This window comes from Olea europaea, unplaced genomic scaffold, assembly GCF_002742605.1.
Source record: "Olea europaea var. sylvestris unplaced genomic scaffold, O_europaea_v1 scaffold196, whole genome shotgun sequence".
NCBI classification, from domain to species: Eukaryota; Viridiplantae; Streptophyta; class Magnoliopsida; order Lamiales; family Oleaceae; genus Olea; species Olea europaea.
Genome location: NW_019237446.1, coordinates 658,366 through 673,921, shown reverse-complemented (window position 1 = coordinate 673,921; position 15,556 = coordinate 658,366). Strand labels below are relative to the sequence as shown.

The window sequence follows — 15,556 nt, the reverse complement described above, 5'->3', positions numbered from 1 at the left end:
AGTTTCACAAGCATCTAGGCAAGAGAAATTCCAGGAAATTCAATCTTAAAGGATAAGGAGAAAAGCTAACCAATTTCAAACGTAACAATAACAATTATATTAAAATTGTTAAAAAATAAAAATTGACAACAGTCTTTCATATTTAAAAATGCAATATTATAACCTCATGATCAATTTCAAATACTTCTTTTTCCAAGATACACAACTAAGCCCCTTTTTGGTGGCCTTTAATTTGAAGAAAACTATATTTTGAGTAGTATTTTATTTTTTTTTGGATAATACGAGGTTAAAAAGTAGGAAAAAAATTGTAGGGTTACGTGTAAAATATTTTATTGTGTGAATGTATGATTAAAAATGAGCTATGTAGCACGGACATTCTAACTAGAACAGCGTATTCGTGTCCGACACGTGTCGGAGACGTGTGAATACCAGCACTCTTCGGACACTCTACAATAATTTTTTTCTTTATTACTATAGCTATTATATATTTTTAACTTAAAATTATTAGTAAATAACAAATAAGTACTCATATTTAAAAGATTTCAACAAAAAAAATCAATAATAAGTATAAAACTAAATTTAAACTATATAAATGAAGAATTTTAAAGAATTTAATAAACGTATCGACGACGTGTCGTGTCGGTACTTTTTAAAAAAATCACGAGTCGATGTGTCCAACACGTATCGTGTCGGACATGTCGGTGCATCATAGAAAATGAGTATGAGAAATAAATTAAGGTAATGTAAATTAAGGGCCACCAAATAGGGGCTAAGTTATCACTCATCCATCAATCCCAGTCCGATTGCAAAGTCGATTCTTCACAGTGCTCGTTGCAGAAAATTGTCTATTCAGTATTCAACGATTTAATTATCTAAGCAATTTAATTGATGAGAATGGAAATATTGAAAATTCAATAGTCCTTCTATTACATATGGCAATTCATTCTCAAGTTAGATTTGCCTATTATTTCATAACAAAACAACTTAATCTCAAGTATACTACATTTCAAGCACAATTACTGAACTACATGATGAAAGAATGATGTTTTAGGCATTTAGAGCTTGATGTATTACAGCTAATGATTTAAGATCTCAAGCACAGCTAATTTTGCATCGATAACCATATACATCCAAGTCACGACTTGCTAAATTAGCAGATGACAAATATTATAACCAAAAACCAAAAACTTCATAAGATAAATTAAAAAAGAAAGAAAGCCTCTGTCAGCACTTATCAGAGTGCCTTTCTTAACAAGTAACGAAAAGAAAGGTGCCCCATCCCACAAGAAAGAATTTAGAATTGAACCATGTTACTTTAAAACAAAAGCAACAAATTTAGCATCAGGAGCAGTTCAAAATCCATTTTCATGCCTAATTTACGGCATTTGATTCATTCACATAGGTTTAAAAATAATAATAAATATACACACGAACACAGAGTAAAGACCATAATACTGTGCGAAAAACCTTTTCAATTTATTTCGGTAACATATGAAGCCAAAATAAATGAATTCACCAGAAAAAATGGAGGACAAATTACGTACCTCTGAATCAGAATGTGTGAACCAGGAAGTGAAGTGAAACAAATAAATGCCCTAATTTCTGATTATGTGAATTGTAGATTTTTGACGTACTGGGCTTTTTATTGAACCAGGTTTGGGGCCGAAGTCCAGGCAAGTTGACAAAAATAGCGCTAAATGAGACTGACTTTCGAGTGTAATACTACTTCTTTGTGGGTCTACCAATGGTGCTAAAAATTTGTGCGAGATAAGATTCAAGATTTTAATTATTTTCTTTGGGAAATTTTTATTGTTGTCTAATTTATTTTACTAGAGTCGTATCGATGTGGTCAAGATAAAGAAATAAGTTATTGTTTATTTTTATTCTCTCTATCCAAGTTAAGAGATTATTAACAACTTAAAAATAGGGAGATTAATAAAAAAAAAAGTGAGAATTACACTAGATGTCATTTTTTGGGTTTACATTTACAAAAATATTACATTTTAATAGTTTTGACCAAACTATTACTTTATGACTTTTATGGCCCTCAAAAAAATTGAAAGACCTTGGATGTCCTTAATTACAATTGATTTGATTAGATGAAAGAATAGTACAAAAAGTTAATTTGCAACACATCAAAAGCTCCCATCTCACTACTTACAGGGAAAAAAAACAAAAACAATATGAAACCTAATAAGGTAAAAATATTCATTCATATAGCAACTAAAGCCCTAAACCTAAACGACTCTCAATTTCCTCTCTCGCTCAAGATCGTCTGTGATTGCCAAAATATCTATTTTGTGCAGGTTTGTTGGCCTAAAAAGTTCATACAATTTACTTTGGCAGCCATGCTGAAGCCCTCAACCTATGTACATTTTATTGAAATTATAAGAAATCTACTTAAGCTTAGGAGAATTGTTGCAGATCAATATCTAATTTTTGGTATGTTTATTTTTATTTTTTTATTTTTATTTTTTTTTTACTTAATTTCGATATTTTCGTGTTCCCTTAAGGAAAAGAATATTGTGATTCGAAAAGAGATTATCTTGATTCATGAAATTTTTTCCGTTGATGGTGGGAAGATAGAAATGTTGATTTGATTGCAAGTTCGTTGTAATTTTTATCTTTATTTTCTTATAAATGATATCATGAAATCTAGCGAAATATCCTTGTGACCTCACAAATTTTGGTGTGCAATGAGATGTCTGTAATGTAAATGAACTTCTTGCACTTCCTAATCAACAAACAATGGTCAAGCCCCTATTAGTTAATAGTAGAAGATTAATTATAAGTAAGAATAAATGTCTCTTCACTATATATAGTATTTTAATATAACTATTAAAAATGTGAATATTACAAGTTTACAATTAGACTTTTGTTTATTTTCAGTTTTCTTCTTTTTTTCTCCCCCGAAAAGAAGAAGGAAATTAACTAGGTCAGCTGGAAAATCAGAGAGGAAACACCATAACTCTTGATAGACACTTGATAACATATTTGTGGATTTAATGTTTCGTTTTCGATATTTTATCTATTAACAAGTTCTTCTATCGAGAATTACTGAGGCTAACTGTCGAGAACGACAATTCAGTCTTTACCTCAACTCAGCGTGTTTCGCATTAATTTCGATCTTACATAAGTAAATTCGTAAAGGGTGACTTGAATTAATATGGGTGATACTCGTCGTATGCATTTGGTGAAAATCTTAATTGACACTTGACATATCTTTCGTTTCAATGTTTATGTTACATGTGTCATAATCTTGCTTTCACTTGCAATCCACTTGTTGTGTGTGGTACTCGTTGTATTCGGGTAGAACTCTTGATAGACACTTCATAGCATACTTGTGGTTTTTGGTCTATATGCGACTAGAAATATTATATTATGGTCTGACGCATTCATTTCTTATTTTGTCTTTGCAGATATGAATTTCGAATCTCTTGTTCCAGAGACATTGACGACAAGAAAGTTTGTGTTAGTTCGGGAGACGGTGATGACGAGGAAGTTCCCTATGCTGGTATGGGAAACATTGAGCAAGACTCAATTGCTTCCGCTAGTGGCATGGCGGAGGGGGACGTAAGTTTCTTGTGTGAAAATTTTGATCTGATTAATTACGGTTAGTAGTAAAAATTTTGGTTAAATGTTTAGGGCCCTTTGTAATATTTTGTAGGCGGTGCGAGTGAAATGCCGATGGAGGCCACCACAGTCGTACCCAGCGATACGCCACTTATCTCAAAGATGATGTGATATGCACGTCTACGACGTCATGCACTGTCTACTAGGACTCCGTACATGAGGGAGATTGCAAAGAAAGGGAAAAAATAAGTGAGCAATTCTTTTTGTTTTGGTAACTTCGGCAGTACAATTGCATTTAAAAACTTAAATGCCGAGAAATTTGGAACCTGATGTATAATTACACTTATTGAGCTCGTACTAGATGCAATAAAATTCTACTTCGATACAGTTTATAATGTAAATGGATTGAATCACAAACTCTACACACCATTCTGAAATTCTATCAAACGTTTTGTTATTTTGTGAGGTGATCGATAAAGATAGCATGGACCTGAATGGTATTATATTTCTTCACCTTGCTTTCTACGTACTTTGTCTCAGAATACTCATTTTATTGATGTATGACGGCCTATGTACAAATTCGTACTCATGACCTGAACAAGCATCAAAGTGTTGGTCGACATGTTCTTGTTGTAATGGGAGGAGGAACCAATCGATGTCCATGTCAAAGAAAGAGCTGCGTTGACAATGTTTTACTTCAGGTGACTGCAGAGAATGTATGGAGGAACATTTTGTTTTACATTATTGTATATTTATTTTTTGGGAAATGTTGGTTATGTTCAAGTGGTATTCACTGCCAAAGAAACTATGTGAATTTAGTACGAAAAATGTTGATAGGGAAATTGTTTTTGGTGCACTTTGTAAGTTTCTTACGTTTTGAACTCATTGGACCTAGAGATTAAAATCGGTACCTAATTGAAAAACTAAAATTGGTGCATTTTATAAGTTTCTCGCTTTCGAAAAATGAGGAAATTAGTGTATTTTATAAGTTTCTCACTTTCGAAAAAATGAAAATTATAAGTTTGACCAATATCCGGATCTTAGTTTATAAATGAAAATTATAAAAATTATAAGTTTCTCGTTCTTGGAGAAATTGAAATTAATGCATTTTATAAGTTTCTCCTTGAAAACGCCAATGATAAAATGATAGTGAATGGTTGACCAATACAAATACACTTTGTGGTTGAAGGCATAATCCACCCCTTGAAAGACTAGAAAAGCTCTTGTGAGACTCCCATATTGAAACAGTTAGTGATACGAGATAATGTGGTCATCCACCTCCAGCAACGAACCGTTTAACCCCAATATACTTCCACCGATACTAGGTTCGTCGCTAAATTTTCCATCGTTTTATCCTCGGACGATGAGGAGGTAAGCGTTGAGCACCATGGTGCCATGTTCGACGAAATGTCAAGTGCAGAATCTAAGTCGCCGAACAGCGTGCCCGATTAAGTTTTCAAGGTCGGGGATCTGATCGAATCACCGTTTGACTCGAATGAGTGGCTGGTTCATCTTCCACATGCAGAAATAATTGTCATAAGCTCAGACGATTTTGATGAAGAAAGTGGAGGAGAAGCTTAAAATGTCTATAGCAATGCAAGTGTACAATAAATGGCCCTTTTGTAGGAAATTATGTATAGTATTTTGTGGTAGAGATGATTTTGGTCACGTCCTCTGTGTACATGCAACAATAGCATGTCCATAATGGGTAATCGCTATAGCGTATTTTTGGAAGTCATTATTGTTCCCAACTGTTGAGAATTATAGAAACCATCTGTTGGGAATGACATATGAACTGTCGGGATGTAATGTTGGTGTTTTGCTTGTGAATTGTCATTTCATGAAAATCAATTTTCATTTTGACAAATTGTGAGTCCAAACTAATGGAATCATAATGATCGACTAAGTTTATAATGAAAATAACATATACATCCGTTTGTGCTAATGGAACCGTAACGATTGATACTTTGCTTGCAAAACATAATGACCAATTTTTATTGGCATATGATAATAACAACAAATTAATAACATAAGTTCAGAATGTACACTGTATAGATGGGAACATTTTCGAGATTACATTTTACAATCACTTTTACCAACAATTTAAGTCTTCATCGTAGTGTATTTCGACCGGAGATATATCTAAGTTAGAGATTTTGAACTTCAATTCAATTTGAGTGTGTGGATCAAGAATACCAAGTTTGTCCTTCAACCTTAACAAAAGTTCGACTACAGTAATACTTGTCGGCACCAAAATGGAAGTGGTTTTGTCCCCCTCTCCACTTCCATTCGTCATCCGCATGAACAAACTTTCTCCCCATGCGACACGATAAATCTCAAATGATTACTCATACCTGAAATGTTGGGATTGCAATGATAAGAATTCAGAATCAATATATTGGCATTTAATAGCATGAAAGTGGCGCTGCATAATACGTAAATCCGTACAATAGCAAAAGGTCAAATGACAGGTTTCCATTGTTTTGGAGTGTCCAAATTGACAGTAAACTGTATATCCCAACAGTTTGTAAATGTCGAGTTGGACATTTCAAACATTTAACCTGACGATTTGTAAATGTCAAATTCGACAGTTGAACTCTCGAAAATGTCGGGAAGCAGACGATAGTGGGTAGAACTCACGCTTCTTCAGCAAGCACATTAAGTGTGGTCATTACTATTGAGCTACCGAATGACAAAATGAAAATGTCAGATTGGCCTTGTCATTAAAGAGACATTTACTGAAAACAGTGTTTGGTTTGAATGGAAGAAATTACTCAAAATTTTAATGGTGATAATGACATTTTGTGAAGGACTCCAAAATCAAACAAATCAATGCGTGATAGTTTCAAAAATTTCAAATTAATATGCCCATGTTGTATTTAACATTTATAGAACAAAAGACTATAAGAGTAAAATATCAATAATTTGTAATTGCTAACCTCTCAAAATGGATGAAAAATGCAACAGAAATGTCTTCTTGATCAATGAAAATGAAGAAGATGGAGAAAAGTTAGGGTTTGTAGTTTATGTTTCATTTTTAAATTTCTTTTACCATTTTTTATTAACAAAAATTCATATTAATCAATAAAATATACATTTATCCATATTTTGTATATGAAAATTAAATCATCACATCAAATCAATACTTTTCCTTCAAATCAAACATTAAAAGCTACTAAAAATGTGTCATTAAGGATAATTTAGACTTTTCACTCCAAAAAGTGACATTTTTGCTCACATAAAGTGAAAATGACTAATTTTTTGAAACTTTCATTTTTCATGACATTTTTGTAAATTCCCCTTAATAAAAATAGGGGATATCACATAAACCTTCCATTTAAAAATCATATTTCAAAACTAACAAACTTCTAAAAATCTTTCAAAAATCAGGCGATAATTAAATTTATTAAATATTTGATTATAATATGGTATAAATTAATCTACTTACGCCACCATACATCCAACCCACCCACCTACTTATCACATCAAACCTTTCTCCTTTTCTATCTACCCCACCTCACCTCTGGCGACTATTCCGTCAATCCCATCCCACCTTCGACAACTTGTGCAACGATGGCACCGACAACAATTTCGACGACCTATTTGGCACTGGTGATCACTTCGACGATCTCCGACGACTATTTCGATGACTCTTCACTTTTCTGACAAAACTACCTTTTTTCTTTTCTCTTCATTTTTGGCAATGACCTGTGACTAATTCCATTAGATCTGTGACATATGCACATTATAATCTGTGACCAATTTTATTGAATCTGTGACCTCATTACATATTAATGTTTGACTAATCACATATTATTTTTCAATCACAAATTAAAAATTTTACGTCACAAATTTTTATGGTTACAATTCAAAAATTTTATAGATCATAATTTATTCATCGATCACAAATCAAAAATTTATCCGTCATATTTATTAATCGATCACAAATTACAAATATTATAAGTCGCAACTTATTAAATAGTCACAATTAACAATTTTTAGGTCATACATTATTTATCGGTCACAATTTATCTTTTTCATTGGTCATATATTATTTATTGATCACAAATTAATCAATTTAATGGTTAATTAATTTGTGACCACTACTTCATCATTGCCTCCAACAGTTACCATCGCCACCAAGAAGTTCCAATGCCGCCGCTCAAACACCAGATCGTAGGCACAACAATCATCGCACAAACACTAACAGAATCATCAACCAAAATTCAACAAAACCATCGTCCAACCACCAACAAAATCACCTCCAACAAGAAGTTCCAGCACCACCGCTCAAACACCATATTGTAGGCACAACAATCACTACCTAAACACTAACAAAATCGCCGCCCAAACACCAAATTGTAGGCACAATAATCGCTACCCAAACACTAACAAAATTGCTGCCCAAAAATCAACAAAACCATTGCCCAACCACCAACAAAATCATCGCTGCCACCACAACCATCAACCATCACCACCATTGCCATCAACAAGATTCAAGAAAACTACTGCCCAAAAAAAAAAAACATCAAATCAGATCCACAAACGCCATCACTGGAACCACTAGGCCGTTGGTTGTGTCTGATCGTGCTACGGTCAGATCCAAAACCTCTACTCCAGCCATCTCTGGCCGCTTCTCAACCAAACGCTGATGGTTGTGTCTTCCTATTTCCTGGTGCTCGACGCTGCTTTAACTACAAACATCGATGAAATGTGCCTCGAACAATGACAGCGCCGCCTCTTGCGAATAGAGGTGAGGTGCGAACAGCGACAGCACCGTGAGAGGCAATATTGCTACGTGTCGAGTCTTTTCCCCTTCAGTGACTGTAAATCGACGATGTTGACCGGCCAAAGGCGTCGTGAGCCTAATGTTAATGGTGCTCCCGTGATGGGATGGTAGAAAGAAGATAAAATAGTGGGATAACGAGGAGAGAGAGAGAGTGAAAAGTAAAAAGTGATTAGGATTTGAAAATTTTGGTATAGATTAATTTAATTTTATAATATTATAATTAAATTAAAACACAGAACTATTATTTGATTATTGTAAAAACAAACTTTAAGCCCTTGTTTGATTCCTATTCTTTGGTAAAAATACATTTTTCAACAGTATTTTGACATCATTTCAATAACATATTTTTTAATAAAATAATATTACACACAAATATAAAACTGTTCCTTATTTTTTAACCACACATTTCATATCAATACACTATTCAAAAATTCATTTTATCCCCTAAAATGGGGCTCAAACAAGGGCAAAATCTGATTTTTTGAAATTGAGCTCTTGTTTGTCAATCATTCTACTACATTATTTTTTCTATAATACTCATTTTCAACCACACATTCTCCATTAAAATAATATCACACATATATCAAAAAAAATTCCTTCTTTTTTAAACACATATTTCAACATCAATCACTATTCCATACTCCAATTTTTAAATTAAAGGGCCACAAACAGGGCCAGAATCTTGAAAAGTCTGATTTTGTGTAATTTCCCCAAAAAAAATATTGGATAGATATATTGATTTGCAAAATATTTTAGCCCATCCCTGTTCCTCAAGATACATATGTGACAAAAAGATGAGAATATTTTGGCCCATCCCACCCGATGGAATATGGGGACGTGGAATATGGGCTTGCCCTGACTACAAATTTTTTATTTATTATTTTTTAAACTTAAAACACACATAAAAATCAAAAGTGAAATGTTAAAAATAAATAAATAAGTAATCATGGATATTTTTCGACGGGGCAAGGGACAGCGAGGCCAAACTCGAAACTTTGGACCTTCATTTATAATCCAACATTTACTTTTCAATTTATTGAATATATTGTGTGACTTTATAAGTTAAGCCCCCTCTTTGAGCTCCTATTTTTAAAAGGAAATGTATTTTAGAATTGTGAGTTTTTGGATAAAGTGTGGTTAAAAATAAAAATAAAAATCAATTTACGTGCTAAGTTATTTTAATTATGAGAGAATATGTGATTGAAAAAAGGTGTTTTTTTTTTTTTTTTTAATTAGAGGCCAAAGATGAGCGAAGGAGTGCAATTAGTTGAAATTGTGTTTCATGTGCATTGAGTGTGCTGCTTGTTATTTTTTTGAGACAAATGGTGTAATTCTCTAACGAAATTATTCTGTAAATCTATCATATAAATGTAATAAATTACGTGTTATAAGCTATGCGACAGTAAGTCGATTCATTGGTCTAATATAGCTACACAACTGATTCAATTGATGAGATCAATTTTAGCTCAAGTGAGAGAAATAAAACCTTAACAAGCCAATGACCTAAGTTTTAGTCTCATTTCAATGAGGGGTGAAATTCAAAATCCTCAAACCAATCAACCAGTCTGATAGAACCACCTGATGATCATCCATTGGCCGGTTGAAAATTCTTTCATTTAATCAGATTTCCCATTTGGTATTATAATTCTTTCACAAAACTTACTAGCATCTTTCGATTTGACCACCAAACTTTAATTTGTTCCAAAATTATCATTCAACTTCATTATGTGTTTCAAACTTGCAATTCCGTATAGACTTGGCGTCGCCTCCTCTAACCAATGGTTTTGCTATCTTTCGATCATAAATTGGAATTCCCGCAAATATACACGAAGTGAACATGATATATAAATTAGACACATTTCATGTTACTTGCTTGACTTGTTCTGAAAAGGTTGAGCTTACAGATACATTTTTTTTTTAAATATTTTTAAATATATAATTGATGAGACCACCCCAAGTATTTGTTATCAGTGAAAATAAAACAAATACAACTTATGTGACGAGGCATAAAACCAAAAGTCACATGACTTTCTCAAACTTTGCATCACCTATTCCGATTTTCTTTACTGTGCAAATTCGTACCATTTTATTAGTCGATATTCGTAAAAATGAACATTTATTTAGCTCATTTTCGGCCTCCATTTTTAAAAATTCATTTTCAAGTATTGATTTTCAACCACAAATTTATGCGATTCTCAATTTTTATCAATTTTTCAATCACAGATTTTATCAAAATTTATTAAGAATCTAAATTTTCAACAAAAACAAATAGGAGCTTAGTCTTGCTGTGTATTTGGCTAAAATTGCTTTCTCGTATAGTTCTTCAAAATCTTGATGCAAAGACACAACATAAAGTTCTAATACTCGCGAGCTCTCTTGTTATCAAGTCGGAAATAGATAATTTTATCTACTTTTATGTTTTATATTATAATTTTGACGGAGTAGAAATCCGGTTGTGAATAAATGAAAAAAGAAATAACACTTACTAAAATGTGAGAAAATCAGTTATAAATAATCGGCAATTACGAAATTAACATTCACATACAGAAATGGGGATATATCATCCCAAATTGATTCTTGAATTTAAAAATAAAATAAAATAAAAAAATAAAAATAAAAACCCTAAGGCAGACTGTACAATGTGCTTTCTTATACGACATGATGATAAAATTGACTCGTGGGATCGACACGAGGGGTCAAAATGGTTGCATCGAACAAAATGAATTCCTTATAAATATGAAGCACCCGATACAAATTACAACAAATTAAGGAAGAAGACCAATGTATGGAGCGGGTACTATGTACCTAGGATTTGTCGGAAACTCCATCGTGCTTTGTCTAATAACCGTTCCAACAGCCTCGATGAAGACAACGACGAACTCTATGACAAGCTTCAATAGTTTTATGCACATTTCAATCCTCGAAATCACCATTACTATTTTTTGTTCTGGCTTCCGCGCTTTCTCTCTCTAGGAGTTGATATAATGTCTCTCTCTCAATAAGTGTATATATTCATGCTCTAAATATTGAATTCACACAATCATGGGAATTCTTTTAATGTGCCTTTTGGAACTTCCATAGGACAAAAATAGCCAGCATCTCACCTCCTATCCCTGCACCCACAACATAAAAATCTAGCGTTAAATATACTGCAAGTCACCTAACTTTGAGCCAGTTACATCGAGATCACTCATCTTCAATTTGGTGCAATTAGGTCATCAACTTCAACTTGCAGGCAAATCTGGTCACTATGTCTACTATCGCAAGTTTAAATAATGTAATATGTTGATATCGATGTTAAAACAAATAACTAGTTTACGTGTAAAAATGTGATTTATAGTCCATATATTTCTTCAAAAAAGTATTTTCTTAAGATGGGTAGTGTATTGTTGTGTGACAACAAGTACGTTAGTTTTAGCGTCCAAATCAATGTATTTCGTTATTTAAACTGTTGGGACAACACACCAAATTACCAAATTTGCAAAACACATCGAAGTCGAGAGATTTGAATTCATTAATTTGATGACAATAACTAGATTTGTAGATAAATCAAAATTAAGTGATCTAATTACACCAAACTGAAGATTAGTAATCAACATACAACATTTTCTCAAAATTTGGTGACCTACCATGCACGTAAATATACATATATCCAAACAACTATTGAAGATTGCCAACATGCAGAATAATTGGTATAATATAAAGACATGATGTTCCTTGTCGCCATTATCCTATTTGAAAATTTAGACTAGTTTCAAAAATTTGAATGTGACATTATTGAGAAGGTTCAATTAGCCTTATCCATTTTGTTTTGATTATTATATTTTATATAACAAAATATTTATTATAATTTAAATGATTAACGTGTCACCCAATGGGAAGAATGGTATAGTCCATTCATTATAATTAGCCGTACAAATATCAACATCGTGTATGTTAATTTATCAATGGAAACATGTGAAGTTTTTAGGTTTGCAATTTTTATTTTTTTTAGGAAAATAATGGCGAGCAAATCTTTAATATCATACAAAATTGTAATATACAAGATTTTGTTATAAATTTGATGTGATCTTTATCCAGTTGGAGAATTTCAATTTACAAGGAGAGTAAGAAACAAAGATGTGACGACTCTTTTTAAAGAAATACACCATTTACAATGTTAGAATTCGCGATCGCTAGATAACAACTTTCTACCGGAGTTCTCTCCTCCATCATACTAGAAACGAAATATCGTGTTCTCCAGAGTGAATTATCCAAATGGTGACTGAACTTTGGAAAAGATTTCCACCAAGTCATCGAACTTTAAAAATCATCAAATTTATCACCAAACTTTTCAAAAGGTTTCCACGGGATCAATGAACTTTAAAAATCACCTAATTAATCACTGAATTTTGTAAAAGGTTTCCCAGGAGCCACTGAATTTGGAAACCTTTTGCAAAGTTCGGTGATAAATTTGATGATTTTTAAAGTTCAATGACCCCGTGAAAATTTTTGCAAAGTTCAATGATCATTTAATTAATTCACTCTATTCTCCATGTAATTATAATATTTCATTATTTTATGTATCCATAATAATGATCAGTAATTCCATGATTCCAGTAGGGTTAAGTGAATAATCCAAAATTTTCACGATAAACAATACCTTTATACAAGTTAATATTTGAATCAACACCACTTTACAAATTTATTTTTCTTAATAAATTAAATAGACTGGCTAGTGTGTGAACTTTACTGTGTTAAATGTGATTATTTTGTTCAAAAGTACTTTGTTAAATGATATTGGGGTTCGAGTTCAGGGCGAGCAACCGTAGCCAGCAAAATTTTTATATGACATAAGATTTTACGACAAAAGATTTCGAGAAAAAAATTGACGTGGAATAAATCTGTTAAAGAACTACAGCGATAAATTTATTTTATAAACAAGAAATAAAGATGTAAGAATTAGACATGCTTACGTCATTTTGGTTGATTTGCGTCATTTGCAATTTATATTTTATAATTTTAGCGTAGAGTTTTTATATAGCCATTGTTAATTTGAGTTACATTATTTTCATAAAAATACATTTTTAAATAATGTATTGATAAAAATATGTAGTTAAAAATAGGGAAAAGTTTGAATTTGAGCATAATATTATTTTATCGAAAAATGTTTGGTTGAATAATATTAAATTACTGTTTAAAAATGTATTTTTTTTAAAGAATGTGGCTCAAATAGGGTCATAGTAGTAAAATGTCTTGAAATTTGTGCTTTGAAAAAAGTCAAAACAAATAAAAAAAAAAGGTTAAAAAAATTGGAACAATACATATCTAAGGTGTTTGAAAGATACAATTTCAAAATTAAGAAATTTGTTTTAAAATTTTAAAAATTAAATCATAATTAAAATTTATTAGTCAAATAAATAACTAAAAAATATATTTTATTAATTAAAATTTTAAAGTCACAATATTATATAATTTATGGTCACATTTACATATTAATCACAATCACAGAATGTCAACACAATTAATAAATTTTATAGATTGTAACTTATTTATCGATCGTAAATAGGGGCGGATCCATGATTAGACCCAAGATCGGGCTACAAAATTTAAAGCTGGTTTAATATGCAAAAAAAAAAAAATTACACATAAAAAACTATTTTTACAAAAAAAATAAAATTCTTGGGCCTTGGGGGATACTACACCCCAACCCAGTCCCCCTACATCCACCTTTGATCATAAATTATAAAATTAATAGATCACACATTTTTTTTCTCGATCACAAATCATAAATTTTAGGAGTTACTTATTTATTGTTCACAAATTATCAAATTGATTGATCACAATTTAACAACTTGAGAGTTATGATTACAAATTTAGGGGTTGTTTGAACTTCATTTTTTTTTTTTCAAAAAATGCATTTAAAAGGTGTTATGACGGAGAATATGTGATTAAAAATAAAGAAAAGTTTTAAATTTACGTGTAATATTATTTTATTAAAAAATATGTGATTAGAATAAGATCAAATTACCGTTGAAGATTGTATTTTGATTAAAAGTGGGTGCTCAAGCAAGGGTTTAGTCATAATTTTACATTTGTAGGTCAATTATGTATTGGTCGCAAATTATCTATTTTTATCGATCACGTGATATTTATCAATTACAATTACCTAAATAAATTGGTCACAACACAAAGAGTGAATGCAATTCGGTTTAGGCTGTTTGTGTTATATTTTTAACTCAAATGATTTCATACGATTTGAAATTTTCTAAATCAAATTAAATCATTTTATTTTTTGAACCGGTTTGATTCAGTTTTAATTCGCAATTTACCTATTGACATCATAATAATATATTTAAAATAAGTTAACATATAAGTTTAAGGACTAATAATATTAAATGTTAAATTACATTAATATTTACTATGAAATCCATAAATAAAATATTTTCAAAGTTTGTTGCTAAAAAACGTTAATAGAACAAATACACCTTTCTTCATTTTTATTTTCCTTTTGTTGTTTCGATTTCGTATTGTCACATTGTTGTTGGTAAAGGTCGAACGACATTCCACTATTATAGTTTGGTTAAAACTTTTTTGTCTTGTTAGGGAGATGTTAAATAATAATTTAACATGATATATTTAGATGTACAAAGATTGATAGAGTTTATGCTCATTGAAAATTGACGAACTTTCCTTCTTTAACTACTATACGAAAGCAGAAGTACTAGTTAGAAAACTTTAACATTTTTACACAATCAATATGTTTTGTCACTCATTCTTTTCAAACCACAAATAAGCTCATTAATTGTTTAGACACAACCATTTTTCTATCAAAACCACAACTCACAAATATATAATATGTTCATAAACAACAAATAAAAGAAAGAACAATGAAAAAATTATTTGAATGAAAATATGATATTTACTGAGATAGAAGAGAGGAAGAGGTAATTCAAGTAGATAATAGCAAACTAACAGGCAAAAGGCGACTGCCTATTCATTCAGTAGTGGCAGACAAACGTTAAATGTTTGGAAAATGAGATTTTTATGTTAAAGCTTCTAAAACTTTGGATGTGATTTCCTGCTGTAGTTTTTATTGATTATGATTTGGGTTGTCAAAAATATATGTTTTTTTTTTTTTCATTTTACATTATTTGGAAATAATTTTGGTTAGTTTGGATATCAGGTGAGAATATGTATTGTGAACTAGTTAAA

General features: G+C 31.3%; 1 protein-coding gene across 1 annotated transcript in view; it reads left to right on the top strand.

The window, feature by feature from the left end:
* The first annotated feature begins 12,217 nt into the window (after nt 1–12,217).
* The window catches only part of LOC111379267 (probable N-acetyl-gamma-glutamyl-phosphate reductase, chloroplastic), a 9,307-nt gene continuing 5,968 nt past the window's right edge, over nt 12,218–15,556 (top strand). Inside the window, exon 1 of the mRNA XM_023002625.1 lies at nt 12,218–12,248. Within this exon, the coding sequence (XP_022858393.1) occupies nt 12,218–12,248 (31 nt within the window). The remainder of the gene's footprint in view (nt 12,249–15,556) is intronic.